The 11,771-nt window shown below is 48.3% G+C and overlaps 1 protein-coding gene across 1 annotated transcript; it reads left to right on the top strand.

Annotated features, from left to right (window-relative positions):
• Positions 1–638: 638 nt before the first annotated feature.
• Positions 639–10,500, top strand: LOC125481981 (CUGBP Elav-like family member 4; the record flags this gene model as incomplete). The annotated part of the gene is made up of 2 exons (XM_048593949.1): positions 639–1,171; positions 10,418–10,500. Coding segments are annotated over exons 1-2 (402 nt in total), but the record flags the coding sequence as incomplete, so codon positions are not given.
• Positions 10,501–11,771: the final 1,271 nt, after the last annotated feature.

The following is an 11,771-nucleotide window of genomic DNA, read 5'->3' as shown; positions in this document are numbered from 1 at the left end:
AAATTGTCCCGCAGTGCCCAGGGATGTGCAGGTTAGGGTGGATTGGCTGTACTAAATTGTCCCGTAGCCCAGGGATGTGCGGGTTAGGGTGGATTGTCCGTGGGAAATTGCCCTGTAGTGCCCAGGGATGTGCAGGTTAGGGTGGATTGGCCGTGATAAATTATCCCGTAGTGCCCAGGGTTGTGCAGGTTGGGGTGGATTGGCTGTGCTAAATTGTCTCGTAGTGCCCAGGGATGTGCAGGTTAGGGTGGATTGGCCGTGGGAAATGCGGGTTTACAGGGATAGAGTAAGGGGTGAGTTTGGGTGGGATGCTGTCCAGAGGGTTGGTGTGGACCTGTTGGGCCGAATGGCCTGTTTCCACACAGTAGGCGTTCTATGAAATCGACCTGATCTGAATTTGGAACTGGCATGATTTGATATTGTCATGGCTTAAAATAGTCTAGATTTGACATTCACGTAATCTGAAATAGGCAAGGTTTGAAATTGAATTTGACATCATCCGAAACAGTAACTTTTTTAGGAATTGCCCTATTGCAATTGGAAGGGTGGAAGCTGGGCAGGAAATTCTTTTGTCTAAGGGTTTGCTTTGTGTGTTGCTGTTGCTGACTGAAGCTCTCTCTGTCGTGCTGTCAGTCCAGGGCTGAAAGGGTTACAGGTGATGTCAGTAATCTCTCTCTTTCTTTCTGTCCCTCTCTCTCTCTCTCTCTCTCTCTTTCTATCCTGGTTCTCCACCCTGTCTCCCTTCCCTTCACTTCTTTCCCCTCCCTCCCTGGTGTCTTGGGGGGTGGGTGCTGTGTGTGTGTGTGTGTGTTGGTGGGGGATGGTGGGTGCTGTCTAGATGTTTGAATTGAGATGGCTGCAGAGAACAGAGGGGACTTGAGCCAGACTAGGAGCACGGCGACTGCCCCAGCCAGCAGAGACATGCCCCTGAAAAGCGTCAGCAACTCGGTGTGTAGCCCAGCCAGCAGCCTGATCAATAGCCTGATCAATAGGCACCCTGCCAGTGCCAAGCCTCCTGCCATCCCCATGAAGGACCAGGACGCGATCAAACTGTTCATTGGACAGATCCCGAGGAACCTGGAGGAGAAAGAGCTCAAGCCCCTGTTTGAAGAATTTGGCAAAATCTATGAGCTGACGGTTCTGAAAGACAGATACACCGGCGTGCACAAAGGTGAGAGAATTAATCGCCTCCTAACCTGACCTAGGGGCGGGGTGGGCTGCATTGATCCTTCAGTCCTACACAACTTGAGCATTTCTGGATAGGAAAAGACAAACTAAGCCTCCACAAAACGTCTTTCTCCCCCCACACCCAGCAACACCCAGATGGGGATATAGACACGTTTTCTGTTGTTATTTCACAGGAAGATACAAAGCAAAATACACACCTTTAATGCTAATAACACACACCTTAATGCTAATAACACACTTTGAAGATAAATTAGAGATGTAAAGCTTTATTGTTGGAGAAAAAGACAATGTATAGATTATAAAACACACAAAGGAAGCAACTTAAACAATGCTGATAACACAGTTTAAGGGTACAATAGAGGTATAACGCTTTATTCTTAGGAAAAAGACAGCGTATAGATTATAAAACACAAAAGAAGGATCTTAAGCAATGCTGATAATGCAGTCTAAAGATACATTAGAGATGTAGAGTTTTATTGTTAGAGAAAAAGACAGCTTATAGGTTATAAAACACAAACCACACATCATAATGCTAGTAACACATTTCAAAAATAGATTAGCAATACAAAGCTTTTTTATTTAAAAAAATATAGTCAGTGTACAGGGAGATACAAGACAAAGCACAAATGTATACTTTAAAAATAGATCAGTGGTGAAGACATCCCCTGTTGGCAGAACCGTACACAGACAATGAATGGGAAACGCTCAGTCGGAGAGTATCAGTGAGAAATTCAAGTGGATGTGGGACATGAAAGGGTTCAGACAAAGAGATGGGAGATCTGTGACATGGGGGTGTTCCTGGGCTGAGAGGAGAGCTGTGTGGGGGTCTGTTTAACTGATGGTTTGTACAGCAGCCAGTCTGAATCCTGCTGGAGTAACACTGGGGGCAGGTCAAGGGAAGGGGGAAGGCAGCTGGGCAGGATCACAGTAGCTACAAACAGGCACACACACATTACTCTCTCTCTCACACACACATACAGACACACATTCTCACTCTCACACACACCCTCTCTCTCTCTCTCTCTCTCTCACACACACGCGCACTCACACACGCGCACACACACACACACAATATTCTCTCTCTTTCACACACACACACAGACATTACTGTCTCTCTCTCTCTCTGACACACATTGTCACTCTCACATACTCTCTCCCTCTCGCTCTCTCTCTCTCTCTCCGTCTTACACACACACACAACTCTTTCTCTCACACACACACACAGACACACAATATTCTCTCTCTCTGTCTCTCTCTCTCACACATATACACACAGACACACACACTGCTCCCTCTCTCTCACACACATTCTCACTCTAACACATACCCTCTCTCTCACACACACACGGTACTCTCTCTCTCTCTCTCACACACACACACACACACACACACAATCTCTCGCACACACTCTCTCTCACACTCTGTCTCTTTCTCACACGCACAAAATGGTCATAATGTGCTTCTGTCTGTTAGGAACCAAGAAAGCAGACTCTGATCCAGGTAGTGGCTTGGCACAGGAATATAGACCTGCAATTTCAGGTGGCTGCGCTTTGCAGCCTTCTGTCTGAAATTGTTAAGATGTGTACTATTTTTAAAACACATATACTCAAAGAGAAGGCTGCCAGATGTAGGGCTAGCTCACGTGAAATGCTGCAGAGCTATTTAAAAGAAAATACAGAATTTGTGAATGAAAGGGCACCAAAGTGAGACCGTGTTGTTGAGAGAACAGGCAGCAGGAAACGGGCAGAGTTTATTCCCCAACCCCTCTTCAATTTGTTTGTTTAAGATTCCAGGATGAGGAAAGGAGAGTTTTCATGGCCTCCCATACTATTCTTTTCACCCAGGACAGTGTTTTTTTTTGTGTTCTTGCATCCTGCATGTGCAAGCAGCTGGGATTGGAAGGGAGAACGTTGTGTGGGGAGTAGGTGGGAGAGTGGGAAGAGGGTGACAAACTGAACAGGAGACCAGGAGGCAAGAGGGACTGGGTGGGATTTGAGGAGCAGAGCGCTTGATTTATTTTCGGGGCCATTGGCTAGGTTCTGAATTGTTTGTGGGGGAGAGCGAGGCAGGAGGCTCCTTGGAAGGATATCTGAATACCTTTGTGGGTGATTTTGAATGGCAGACAGTGACACCTCCCAGGGCCGAGACAATGCAGGAGGAAGGGAGACTGCAAAATATTAGCTGTGTGAAATAAGACAGTGATGTTCACTTGGTCTTTAAAGAGAATGGATTATATCTGTGTCTGTGTGTGTGTGTGTCTGTGTGTCTGTGTGTGTGTGTGTGTGTGTGTGCGCGCGCGCGCGCGCGTGTTTGTGTGTGTTTGTATATACACGTCAGTGTGAGAGAGGAGACAGGAGAGCAAGCTGCTCTAATTGAGACTGGCTCACTGTGGACCCGTCAGGCTCTGAGGTCAGTTATACCCTCTCTATAGTTCGACCACATTTGGAATACTGCGTACAGTTCTGGTCGCCACATTACCAAAAGGATGTAGATGCTTTGGAGAGGGTGCAGAGGAGGTTCACCAGGATATTGCGTGGTATGGAGTAGGTTAGGATTATTTACATTAGAAAGACGGAAGTTGAGGGTGGACCTGATTGAGGTCTACAAAATTGTGAGAGGTATAGACAGGGTGGATAGCAAGAAGCTTTTTCCCAGAATGGGGGACTCAATTACTAGGGGTCACGATTTCAAGGTGAGAGGGGAAAAGTTTAAAGAAGATATGTGTGGAAAGTTCTTTATGCAGAGGGTGGTGGATGCCTGGAACGCGTTGCCAGCGGAGGTGGTAGAGGCAGGCACGATAGCGTCATTTAAAATGTATCTAGACAGATACATGAATGGGCAGGGAGCAGAGGGATACAGATCCTTGGAAAATAGGCGACAGGTTTAGATAGAGGATCTGGATCGGCACAGGCTTGGAGGGCCGAAGGGCCTGTTCATGTGCTGTAATTTTCTTTGTTCTTTGTTCTTTGTTCTACCCTCCCTTCTCCACTCTGTTACTGCTTTGTTACTGTTTGTGTTATAGAGTCCTACAGCACGGAAACAAACCCTTTGGTCCAACTTGTCCATGCCAACCAAGTTTCCCAAACTAAACTAGTCCTACTTGCCTGCGTGTGGCCTATACCCCTCCAAACCTTTCCTACTCATGTACCTGTCCAAATGTCTTTTAAGTGGTGTAACTGTACCTGCATCTACCACTTCCTCTGTCAGTTCCACGTACGAACTACTCTCTGTGAAAAAACTGCCCCTTAGGTTCCTTTTAAATCTTTGTCCTCTCACCCTGAAACTATGCTGGCTGGTTTTGGACTCCCCTACCTCGGGGAAAAGACCTTCCCCATGTCCATGCCCCTCATGATTTTATACACCTCTATATGGTCACCTCTCCACCTCCTACGCTCCAGTGAGAAAAAAGTCCCAGTCAATCCTTATACCTCAAAACTCTCCAGCCTCAGCAACACCCTGGTAAATCTTTTCTGAACCCCCCCCTCCAATTTAATAATATCCTTCCTATAACAGGGCAATAGTATTGCAGTGATCCGGGGCTGGCTTATTGAGCCCTTGCCAACCGGCTGAGGCCACAGGCCACACCCTCTGTCTGTGCCAACTCAAAGGGCACCACCAGATGACTGCCATCTCCTCCCCCCACCAATACACTGGAGGAGAATGTGTCAGCTCAAGTGCTTACATTAGGAGTGGGGGTGGTGGAGGATTAACCTGTTATAAACAAAAAGCAGCAGCAAATAAAGTTGGGGACACCTTTGCCACTGACTCCCTGCATCGTGGCAATAAATAAGACCAAAAGACATAGGAGCAGAAATTAGGCCATTCAGCCCATCGAGTCAATCATGGCTGATATGTTACTCAACCCCATTCTCCCGCTTTCTCCCTATAACCCATGATCCCCTTGATAATCAAGAACCTATCTATCTCAGTGTTAAATGTACTCAATGACCTGGCCCACACAGCCTTCTGTGGCAGTGAATTCCATAGATTCACCACTCTCTGGCTGAAGAAGGTTCTCCTTATCTCCGTTTTAATAGGTCTTTTTGAGGAAGTGAAGTGGCTGTGGTGTACGTGTGTAGGAGATGAGGGGGGGTTAATGTTGAGGGTACAGTGGGAGTGTCACTGAGCTGGGATTCCAGGCTAACTCCCAGGGGACAGAGGTAGTAGCTGGTGGAATTTAAATCTCGGATTGAAACCCCCATGACAACCATCGTTTGATTGTTGCAAAAATCCATCCAGTTCACTCATGCCCTTCAGGGGAAAGAAAATCTGCCCGGTCCGGGCCTACACGTGACTCCATTCCCCGCACAACAATGGATTTGTACCGATTGTTTAACAGGGCTAGCCGGGTGCATTCTCATAGAATCTGAGTTCCCTGATTGGGGCTGTTAACCTGGCCCAATTGGGGAGCCCTGGCTGACCGATAATAAAACAGGAGTGTCAGGGCCTCTTGTGGTACAGTGGTAGTGTCCTTGCACCTGAAATGAGCGGCCTAGGTTGAAGTCCCACCTGCTCCAGAGGTGTAAAATAACATCTCTGTACATGGTGATTTAGGTCAGAAGTCATGCGACACCAGGTTATAGTCCAACAGGTTTGTTTGAACTCACAAGCCTTTGGAACGCAGCTCCTTCATCAGGTTGATTAGGAAAATAGGTAAAATAAATAATTTCTTTAAAATTCTGCATTGTCTACCCAAAAGAGAACAGGAGTGTCAGAGGTTCTGTTCGCTCTGAGAGCTGGCTCTGAGGGAGCCGGATCAGTGTCAAGGACTCTCCACGTGTAAATAAAGGGTGACCTGATGACAGGATACCAACCTCTGTGGAGTTATTTCAGGCGTTGACTCTTAGCTGTCCTCTGAAATGGCCCTAACCATCTGCTGAGTTGAGGGGCAATTAGGGACGGGTGACAAACGCTGACCCACATCCCATGAAAGCATAAAGTACGTGTAGCAAGGCAGCGAGTAGAGTGAGAGATCAGGGTAATTGTGAGAGAGAGCCCAGAATTTATGGAACTAACTAGCGAGCTGGAAGGGGGGGTCAGCTTTGTGGTTACACCACATCTGGAGTAGCTGTCTTGGAAATGAGGGAGATATGGAATATCCATGAGATACTGGAAGGGGTATGGACATGAACCAGACTTGTATTCCATTGGAAAGTAGAAGGCAGTTGGAGAGAGGTTTGCAGTCGAGATTTCGAAAGACGAGGAGAAGACATTCCCAACTGGCACCTGAGACAATTGAACATAACCTTTCAATCCGTTAAGAACTGAAGCAAACCAAAGGGAGGTGGTTGGAAGATGAAAAGTCCCCACAACGAAGTAATAGATGCTGGCTCCACCAATTTCTAGTCCTGGATCAGTACATTTTCACTAGCTAAAGGTGTTCAGTCAAGAACAGACACTTGAAGTTCAGATACAACTCAACTACGATCTAGTTCCAGATGCTTAATGGACTGCCGTCTTCGTGGAGAGGAGTTTATATTCTCACAGGACGTGGACATCAGTTAGCAAGGCCAGCATTTGTTCTAAATGAAAACTGAAAGAACTGCAGGTGCTATAAATCAGGAACAAAAAGAGAAGTTGCTGGAAAAGCCCGGCAGGTCTGGCAGCATCTGTGAGGGATAAAACAGAGTTAACGTTTCGGGTCCGGTGACCCTTCGTCAGAAGTGTTCCGAGGAAGCGTCACCGGATCCGAAACGTTAACTCTGCCTTTTCCTTCACAGAAGCTGCCAGACCTGCTGAGCTTTTCCAGCAACTTCTGTTTTTCTTTCAGCATTTGTTCTAACTGGACAGAACAGTTAGGGCCATTTCAGAGGGCAGTTAAGAGTCAAGCGCATTGCTGCAGGTGCAGATATCTGATTTAGTTCTCTAAAGAGCCAGCTGTATGTGTTTTTATGACAGTCGATGATAGTCCCAGGAGCCAAGACTGAGAGAAGCTCTCAATCCCAGATTTATTCATTGGAATTCAATTTGCACCAGGTGCTGTGGTGGGATTTGAACCCATGCCCACCATATTAGACTGGCCCTCTCTATGACCATTCCGCCATCGCCTCTCTGTTGCAATGAAGGCATTGAACAAAGAGAGGGGGTATGAATAAGGTTGGAGTGAGAGAGATGGGGAGGTAAGAAGGTTTGCTTGTAAGAGACGGAGAATTGGTAGCCATGCAGTTGGATTCAGGTAAATGGGGACTGTAGTGATTAGATCCAGGTGGATCTTATTGAGTACAAGATCCTTGATTGGCATCATTAACCTGGGCCAATCAGGAAAGGCCTAGCTGACCAACATAAACAAGGGATTGAAAATCTTGGAGACTGGCTGTGGCCAGCCAGCTCAGAGTCAATGTACTGTGCACAACTAAATAAAGGGTGACTTGGTGATGGGCCACCAGTCTCTGTGCAGTCAGGGACTAACAGGGTAGATGTGTGGTTGGAGAGCATGTTTCCTCTTGTGGGAGAGTCTAGGATCAGAGGGTGTAATCTCAGGTCGCCCATTGAAGACAGAGATGGGGAGGAATTTCTTCTCTCCGAGGGGAGCGAATCTGTGGAATTCTTTACCGCAGAGGGGCTGTCGAGGCTGGGTCACTCAGGATTAAATCTTTCCTCCTATTCAGTATGTTGAAGGCTGAGCTCGAAAGAGTTTGAACCAGTAAGGGTTCGGGGCGGGGAGAAAGTGGGGGGCTTGAGGATGATCAGATCAGCCATGTTCTCGGGTGGCGGAACAGACTCAATGGGCTGAATGGCCTACTTCTGCACCCTCAGGTTAGACAGCCACGTCTGACAGTGAGACATTGGGGCCCATCACAGCCAAGGGTGCAGTCCACCCGCACGCCGTGCCTCAGGGTATCGGTTAATTACGTGGTGTCCTTCGTATTTTCTAGAATGTAATTGTTGGTGAGTTTGACAGGAGGCTACAGCCAGACGCCCAGCGTGGTGTTTCGTGTGGTGCCACTGCCTGACAGAAGGCTCGTGAATCTCCTGTGCCTTTCTCTTCCTCACTGCAAAAACAGGCTGCTGCTCGGGAACCTCCTGACCCCTCTCCCTCCCTGGACTCTGCCAACGTGGCACAATGGACTGTGCCAGTCATCCCTACCACTCCTCTCCCAACCGCCCCCTTTTGTCATTTCAGAATTACCATCTCATCCCCAACAAGCGAACACATTGACAAGGGCTTTGGGCTGGGAGCTCAGGCAGACAGGAAGTAAAATAGCTCGTGTCCGATTTGCTGTGTCAGGGTATCTTGGGGGTAGACCGGGCCATATCTATCGAGCTGAGATATACACGTAGTGTAAAACAGAGAAGAGGGAGAGAGCAGTGCATGTTTCCGATTGGGGGTATTCTCCTGCAAAGGCCAAGCCCCATCACTGTCAGCATGCACACACGCAGAACAGTCACCCGCTCTCTGTCACACTTTCATTCTCTCTTTCTCACACTGACACACTCTTTCTCTCATACACACACACACACACACACACACTCTCTCACTCACACACACACACTCTCTCACACACAGTGTCTCACACATACATTCTCTCACACACACAATCACACATGCTTTCACTCACACACACACACACACACACACGCTCTCTCACACTTATGCTCTCTCTCATGCATGTGCTCTCTCACACATCATGCTTTCTCACACACACACTCACTCACTCTCACACGTGCTGTCTCCCACACACACACTCTCTCTCAGACTCATTCTCTCTCTCACGCACATTCTCTCATAAACACACTCTCACATATACTGTCGCTCTCACACACTGTCTCTCTCTCTCTCTCACACACACTCTTTCTCTCACACACACACACATTTTCTCACTCACTCTCTCTCTCTCACACACTCTCTCTCTCTCACACACTCTCTCTCTCACACACACACTCTCTCTCTCTCACACACACACTCTCTCTCACACTCTGTCTCTCTCTCACACACACTCTCTCTCTCACACACTCTCTCACACACACTCACTCTCTCTCTATCTCACACTGTCTCTCACACACACACTCTTTAACACTCACACAAACACTGTCTCACACACTCTCTCACACACACACACTGTCTCACACACTCACAAACACACACACTCTCTCTCACAAATACACACACTCTCTCTCACACACTCTCTCTCTCTCACATACACACACTCTTTCTCTCACACACACTCTCTCACACACATATACTCTCTCTCACACACACTGTCATACACACAGTCTCACACACACACACTTTCTCTCACACGCACACTCCCTCTCCCCTCTCACATGAACACACTCACTCTTTTTCACACAATCTCATACACATTTGCGCTTGCACTCTCACTGACTCACACTTGTACACACATACATGAGATCACTAACGCCCTTCAGGGAAGGAAACTGCCCTCCTTACCTGGTCTACATGTGACTCCAGACCCACAGCAACGTGGTTGATTCTTTACTGCCCTCTGAAACAGCCAAGCAGGCCATTCAGTCGTACCAAACCACTCCCACATTGAAAGAAAGAAATGAAATTGGAAAGATTTCACTCTTACACTCTTACACACATGCAGGCAAACCCACATACAAATACACGTAGACACACATACACAGACAGACATAGTCGCACACTTATACACAGGCACATACAAATACACTTGGACACATGCACAGACAAACACACACTTACACACAGACACGTACAAATACACTCTGACACATGCGTGCACAGACACACACATACACAGAAAAACACACACAAACGCGCGTGCGTGCACGGTCACACAGACCAAAACCCCCCCAGACACGGACCCAGTCTCTCACACATATACCCTCCCCACCTCGCTCACCTTCCAAGTGGAACTGAGAAACTAAGAGAGGGGGCACATGTTGCCAACTCAGGTTTGGCTTATTTCTGGAGGTTTTGCAGTGTGATCCTCTCCCCCCGCAACTCCTTGTTACCCCACCACCCCCCCCACTTCCCACCACCCCCCCCAACCACTGATGGGGGCACACAACCAGCCGCAGCTCCTCTCCCGGTGACCAGTCGGTAATCCACTTCCCGCAGCTTGCCTGGTGTTTTACGATGCGGTCATTCCAGCCGGAGGTGAGGGTTAGCCAGCATCTGGGTGTGTGTGCTGTGGGGCATTTTAAAATGTGTGCCTGTGCGCTGCTTGACACCTTCATTGAGTTGTGTGATTTGCGGCTTGTTCTGACCCGGTTCCTTTCCGATTTCTCCTTTGGGATAAAGGATGCGCCTTCCTCACATACTGCTCGAGGGAATCTGCGTTGAAAGCACAGACTGCACTACATGAGCAGAAGACGCTGCCTGGGGTAAGTGTAAACGATGGTTTGAAATATTATTACCAGGAGACAGCAGTTTTTTTTGTTATTCACTTGTGGGATGTGGGCATTGCTGGCTAGGCCAGCATTTCTATTGCCCGTCCCTAGTTGCCCCTTGAAAAGGTTGGGGGCAGTGGAGTGGCAAGCTGCCTTCTTGAACTGCTACAGCCCACCTACCGTGGGTTGACCCACATTGCCCCCAGGGAGGGAATTCCCAGGATTTTGACCCAGCGACGCTGAAGGAACGGCCGATATATTTCCAAGCCAGGACGGTGAGTGGCTCAGAGGGGAACTTGCAGGGGGTGGTGTTCCCATGTATCTGCTACCCTCGTCCTTCTAGGTGGAAGTGGCCGTGGATTTGGAAGGTGCTGCCTGAGGAGCCTTGGTATGTCTTGTAGATGGTACACACTGCTATTACTGAGAGTCGGTGGCGGAGAGAGTGGGCGCTTGTGGATGTGGTGCCAGTCCAGCAGGGGCTGCTTTGTCCTGGATGGTGTCGAGCTTCTTAAGTGTTGTCGGAGCTGCCTCCATCCAGGGCAAGTGGGGGGTATTCCCTATGATGTGTGCCATGTGGTGGGCAGGCTTTGGCGGGGGTGGGTGGTGTCAGGGGGTGAGTCATTCACAGTATTCCAAGCCTCTGACCTGTTCTTAAAGCCACTGAGTTTATGTGGTGGGACTAGTTCAGTTCCTGGTCAATAGTAACCTCAAGGATATTGATTGTGGAGGTTTCTGTGATGGTAACAGCGTTGAATATCAAGGGAGCGATAGTTAGGTTGTCTGTTAGCGGAGATAGTCATCACCTGGCATTTGTGTGGTGTGATTATCAGTTACCACCAGCCCAAGCCTTCAGTCTTCACTTTAATAGGACTGATCTCATTTTTCACAGGATCGGGGCACCGCTGGTGAGGCCAGCATTTGCAGCCCATCCCTAATTGCCCCCTTTGAGCTGACTGTCTCGCCGGGTTCATTAGAGAGGGCAGTTAAGAATCAACCCCATTGCTGTGGGCCTGGAGTCACCCAGACTGGGTAAGGACAATAGATTTCCCTCTGTAAGGAGTTGGGAGGGGGGCATTAATGAACCAGCTGGGCTTTTCTGATAATTGAGACCAGCTTCCAATTTCAATTTTTTTTTAATTCATTCAATTTGAATTCCACCAGGAGATGGATGGTGGTGGGATTTGAACTCATGTCCCCAGCAAATTAGCCTTGGCCTCTGGATTACTGTGCTGCATTTATTAGAGCAGGCAAGGTTAAGCGGGGGG

The sequence above is a fragment of the Rhincodon typus genome, unplaced genomic scaffold (genome assembly GCF_021869965.1).
Source record: "Rhincodon typus isolate 14 unplaced genomic scaffold, sRhiTyp1.1 hic_rhity00004748, whole genome shotgun sequence".
In the NCBI taxonomy this organism is placed as follows: Eukaryota; Metazoa; Chordata; class Chondrichthyes; order Orectolobiformes; family Rhincodontidae; genus Rhincodon; species Rhincodon typus.
This window is presented reverse-complemented; position numbering and strand designations above follow the sequence as displayed.